Here is a 6,000-nt window from a genome sequence, read left to right on the forward strand (position 1 = left end):
GATTTTATTGTGTTTCTTTAGTTCAGTATAACCCCTGTGTAATAAAGGAAATGGTAAAAGTTATCCTGAAAATGAATGTCTGTCCATAGAAATCAGTATAATTTTCCAAAACCCATAATATCACCATAAAAATCTGGAACAAAATGACAAGATTTTAATAACTGGATCTGTTGCATTTTACGCGCACTTTGGAAAAAGCTTTTGGAAACATCCATGAAGTGATTTAAGAAAAACATTGAATGATGAAAGTCGGCTATACATTTCATCATTGATCATTTTGCAGTTACTGTCCCTGTCAAGCAACAGGTCCTGCTGTGAGCTTCTCCCCATCTCAAAGCACAGAATGTCAGTCCAGCAACCCCACAGCAGTCTACTACTGTCCTATTTATATTCAGTGTATTTTTTCTTCTTCTTTCCTTTGCCCCTTCACTTCCCAACACTGGCGCAGTAAAAATCTAGCTGAAGTAAAATCTAGCTCAAAAAAGTACAGTAAAAGTAAAATTACTTTGTTATGACCACCTTTAGCCAGAATTGTCATGTGATGGTTGAGTGACCCATCCAAGTCTGCTTACATGAATTTAGTTAAGTCCCAATTTAGACCTAGTCGAGTCTTCATTTAGTCCTGTCATTTGAGAATTTGTGAAATAACATTTATCTCTTACTCATAAACTACTTTTAAAAATAGATACTAGGGATGGGACGGGATCTCGCGAGATCGAAATGCCGCGAGATTGAGTACGTTTATATGAAGGCAAAAACTCTTTATTCACTGGAATATTGACGGAATAATACATTACATGGCACACAGCCATATAAACACGTGCAAAACCCTGAATATGCTCATATTCATATTTAAAAACCCGGTCGAAAGGGACATGAAATACTGTTCTGCGCATGTTCTATCCGCAAGGAATCTCGGTCTTTTGAGTACACAAACTACTTGTGATACAGTTTAATTGATACGACGTAAAGAAAATGTGCGGAAACGATCGTTCAGTTCTTCTCTTTTATTGAAAAAACGGTGCATCGTGTCAGTGAACATTTTACCACGTCTTGCCGGCTCACACTCTTTTTCTAACAACATGCAGAGAGAGCCTGCAGCGGCTGCAGCGCCCTTCTTCCTCTGTGGTGTCTGTGTAAAATAAGGTTGAACATGCAAACAGCACACCTAGTGGAATGAAGTTCAAATGCAGTCATGGCGTCGTCTGTGCGCCGCGGTTTGAATGGGAACAGGCGAACTGGGCAGGCGGCTGCCGAGGGCGCGGTGCACGGGCGGGTGGGGGGGGCGTGGTCATACAAAGGGGCACCCCGACCCGACACTCCGTGCTCCGACGCTGCATGTGAGTACCGCACTGCTCCCCACGGCTCAGCACCAACTCCCCCCCCCCCCTGGTCTCGTCTCGTCTCGATCTCGTGGACTCAATCTCGCGAGACATCTCGTCTCGTGGAATTTGTGTCTCGTCCCACCCCTAGTAGATACTATTGCTTTATAAGTAACTGAATCAGTTAACTTTAGTTTTACGTATGTACTTATTGTAGCGACCGCGGGGTCGTTAGGGGTCGGTAGAGGGCTGCTGCCCCAGAACTGAGAGTTCCGCCCAGAGGCGGAGCGTGAGTCTCAGTACAGAGAGGGCGGAGCATTCTCGACGGGCCCTTATGACAGTAATTTTACCATTCAAACAATCCCTCATCCTACCATCAAACAACACATCAATGCTCACTTTCATTGAGCCAAGCAAACATATGTGCCTCAGAAAGCAGAATAAAGTCACAAACCACTTCACAAACTTGTTCTGAAGAACAAATGCACATATGCACGCACACACACGCACACATACACACAAATGCAGCCTGACAGGTGTGTCAATCTCGGAGCGTCCGCTGTCCATGTTGCTGAAAACGCAGATTAAAAAGTCACGGGCTACCTACATCTGGACCATCTTTCATACAGCTTAAATATAAAATGAACACAGCTGGTCTAAAATTACACAATCTATTCAGATAGACTTAAACACAGCTATCTATATCTTTTGGAATTCACGTATATTAGAAAAAAATGGACTCTGCGGTCTCTTATAGTTAAAAGCAACACAAGGCGCATTCAAATATCCAGGTGTTTAAGACCACAGCATTCTGATAAAGATGATATTTTTGAAGGTTTCACTGACTCACCAGTGGCTCCAATGTTAGGTTTTGGGTAGTACCGCTAGCGGCTAGCATAGTGTTTAGCATACTGTTGAACTTCCCTCCAAAGAGTTCAGATCAAGTCCAAAAGAAAAAACTCGTTCATGCCGCACAGCCAATCAGCGCTGGCTTACAGCTCTGATGCGTTCATGGACATTTGTAACGTAAGAATTGGCAAATTGGAGCCCACACTCATATGCGTATACCTTCTCGCACGCACTGCGCATTTTATTATAATAATTTATTTCCGATTAAATGTGAACACATCACATGAAACGGGGCCCTATGACCTTGTGGGCCCTGGGGCGACCGGCCCCTTGCCCCCACTCTGGCTCCGCTACAGGTTCCGCCGCAAGGGATTGTGGGAGGCGAACTGTTTGAGCCGTTCCGGGCCATTTTATGTGTTCCGTGTGGTTTATTTGTGTGTCCTTTTATCGTGGTTGTGTTGTGTTTATTGTTGTCGTGCCGTGGCCGTGTTTTCATTTACTTTTATTTTCACATGTCGGACCATGGGTCAGGGGGGTTGCTGGGGGAGTGACGTGGGGCCTACAGGCCGCCCTCATGTTTGTTTCAGTGTGGTGTGTGAGCTGTTCCCTTGCTTTAGTGGTTGTCACGATAAAAGCTTGATTGAACAATAGAGCAATCCTCGCCTCGTCTTCTTACCTACAAGTCACCACTCAACATTACACTACATACAATTTTTGGGTGAAATGGAGTACCCAACTTGTTAGGTTAAAATAACCCAGCACCTGTAATGCAAATAACATTTTGGGAGTGGTTTTATAGGACCCTCTCCTCTCTTTCCCTGCTGTGTGTGCCCTCAAGCCTAACTATCTTTGTTCTCCTGTATCCTTCAATACATATTTCTTTAGGATCACTACTTGGACTTATCCCTGTGTGCATCTCTCCTTCGCTTAGTGTAGCTTCAGATTCATTCTCACCCCACTCTGGTTCATTCGCGACACAGTTGCGCCTACCCGCCACCGTCAACTTTGCTGCAGCAGCTTTCTTTCTCGATTTCTTCATTTTCACAGAAGTTCCTGTAGTTGCCACAGCCGCTGGCTTCGGCTGTTCTGTAGGAGGCTCATACACCGAGCTCTGGCGAGTATTATAGCAGGATTTCACCACAGACAGTTTTTCGCTGCTGTGATGATCCAAAACAAACTCCGGTAACACTTTGCTTTAAGCACCCGGTATAACACATTATAAGTAGTTATAAACACTCATACATGATCACAATGCTTTATAACTCACTATACAGCACTATGCAGCATAGGATTAGGGTTAAAGTTAGGGTTAGGGTTAGGTCTTGGCATTGTGATCATCTATGAATGTTTATATCTATAGCTACACATGTTATAATGGCATTATAATGCTTTATAAATGTACTTATAATGTGTTATACAGGGGGGCTTCAAATAAAGCGTTACCCAAACACCCGCTTCGAGCGGACAACGGTGAATTCGTTACAGACGAGGCCCTAAAATGCATTTGAGCCACCCCGCAGAGCCCCTCAGCACACAAACATAAATAAACACGGAAGGTGGGGTAATTCCCTCGGAACGCCGTTAACGACCTGCCTCCTGCGACAGTCGGACCTTTTCGGCTTCGATCGAGAGGAGAAGATCGGGGCAAAATTCGGCTTGATCATTCTGTATGTGTGTGCTGGCCTTAAACTGACCCACAGGGTCCCGTGACCCGCCCACTATCCCGCCGGCAAAAACCAAAACACAGACGACAGAACTTCCGGGTCACGGAGATCGAAGAAATTGAAAAATCACAATAAAGTCTGCTCTGTGGCCAGTATTTCAACGTTCTTTTAATTAATCTGTCTGAACAAACGGGATATTAAAAAACAAACCAATTTTCATTTATTTGTTTTTATTTTAAAAATGAAAAAAGAAAAAACGACTAATTTTTTAATATATTGTTTTTTGATTCTTAATTAAATATCAATTGAACGGAAGGTACACAGACCAGTTACGTTAACCATTTATAAACATAAATCTACAGAAAATCACTTACAATGAATGGAAATTAATTTATGATTAAATGAAATTGTGAATTATTGCATTGCATGAATGTTTTTCACCTTTGTAAAGAGTGTTTCCTTTTGTTTCTATTGTGACATGAATTTTTATTTTAACACAGATACGTCATCCCGGTGCAGAGGTGCTGACATTTGGACGTAATACCAATGTGAGTCTGAAATACTTTCCCTGTAACAGCTTTTACTTTGAAAAAGCACAGAAGCCAGAATACATACTTCACATCCTGCCCAAAGGCCCTGACGTCATCGCGGCTCACACCTGTCCCACTCACGGTTCCACAAACACTCAACTGACACAATGAACACACAGTGCCACAGCAGGACTAATAACTAATAACTAATTTAACAACACAAAACACAACAAACTCGCTCTCACAGCCCAGATAATGGCCGCAACTAGTCCACCCAGCATGCCTTGCGGCATGCGGAACATAAACAGCGCCCCCCGGTTCGCTACAGTATTGTAGTAGAATCCACTTGGTGAACTTAATTTTCGGCCTTGAAACAAACAGATTCTTCAAGTTGAGTTAACTTGAATTTTCAAGGCAGCAGGTGAACTTTCATTTGCAAGTTGACTCAACTTGAAATATGTCAATAAATCACTTGCACTTTCCCTGTTTTCTATCTGTTTTGTCTTCATGTTATGATAAATGACTTTCTGATTTTGTTGTGTTTCTTTAGTTCAGTATAACCCCTGTGTAATAAAGGAAATTGTAAAAGATATCCTGAAAATGAATGTCTGTCCATATAAATCAGTGCAATCTCCCCAAAACCCATAATATCATTATAAAAATCTGGAAATTGGAATAAGGACATGATTTTGATGATTGGATCTGTTGCATTTTACATGCACTTTGGAAAAAGCTTTTGGAAAACATACATGAATTGATTTAAGAAAAACTTCCAATTTCTATCACAACATTTGGTGTTGTGTTGTTTAAGGTGACGCCTACAACTTATTGTCTGTTGTTTCAAGCATGAGATTTGTCTCCTCTTCAATGTTGAAGTGGAGCTTCATTGATTTTCTGCTGTGACCACGTGTTTTTGTTTGTTTGTTTGTTTGTTTTTAAACACATGCTTGGAAATCGAAAATAAGTTTGATCAATTCAAAAAATATTGTGAAGAAGTGTCAAAAAACAGAATAGGATATTATATGTCAAACGAAAGATTTATGGCCCCCAATATACCCCTCCCCTCGCCATATGTCCACCATTTGTCCAGCGTATGTCCACTGCGCATTTGTCCCCCCCCAAACTTCCTTCCGTCTGAGGTCTTTTGAAGTTTTTACGACGGGTTAGGTGTTGACACAACTGAAGGGATGAGAAGGAGCCAGACAGTCGGTTAGAGGGGGTGAATTTATATTGTACCTGGAGATGGCGGAGAAACGTGTCATGAAGAGGTTATATTACAAGCCGAGTCATCCTGGTAGTTTCGGTGGGGTAGAGCGGCTTCATAAAGCGGTTCAAGATGAGACGGGAAAGAAAGTCAGGGTGGAAGATGTGAAAGACTTTTTATCATCTCAAGACTCCTATACTCTGCATAAACCGGCTAGGATACATTTTCCAAGGAACAGAGTTTTTGTTACAAGACCTCTCAAACAGTTTCAGGCAGACCTTTGCGATAGGAAGACGGGCTCACCTTTGAGCGTGGTTGAAAGATTTAACCGAACGCTAAAGACTAGAATTTCACTGCTAACACTAGACGGTGCGTGGAAGTCCTACCAGACTTAGTAAAAAGCTATAACAACACTCACCACAGCAGTATAA

At 42.3% G+C, this 6,000-nt stretch overlaps 1 protein-coding gene across 1 annotated transcript in view; it reads left to right on the forward strand.

The window, feature by feature from the left end:
* Positions 1–4,363, forward strand: part of LOC115384593 (E3 ubiquitin-protein ligase TRIM17-like) — a 28,234-nt gene extending 23,871 nt beyond the window's left edge. Inside the window, exons 4-5 of the mRNA XM_030086847.1 lie at positions 3,777–3,838; positions 4,336–4,363. Of these exons, the coding sequence (XP_029942707.1) occupies positions 3,777–3,838; positions 4,336–4,363 (90 nt within the window). The remainder of the gene's footprint in view (positions 1–3,776; positions 3,839–4,335) is intronic.
* Positions 4,364–6,000: the final 1,637 nt, after the last annotated feature.

Source organism: Salarias fasciatus, unplaced genomic scaffold, assembly GCF_902148845.1.
Source record: "Salarias fasciatus unplaced genomic scaffold, fSalaFa1.1, whole genome shotgun sequence".
NCBI classification, from domain to species: Eukaryota; Metazoa; Chordata; class Actinopteri; order Blenniiformes; family Blenniidae; genus Salarias; species Salarias fasciatus.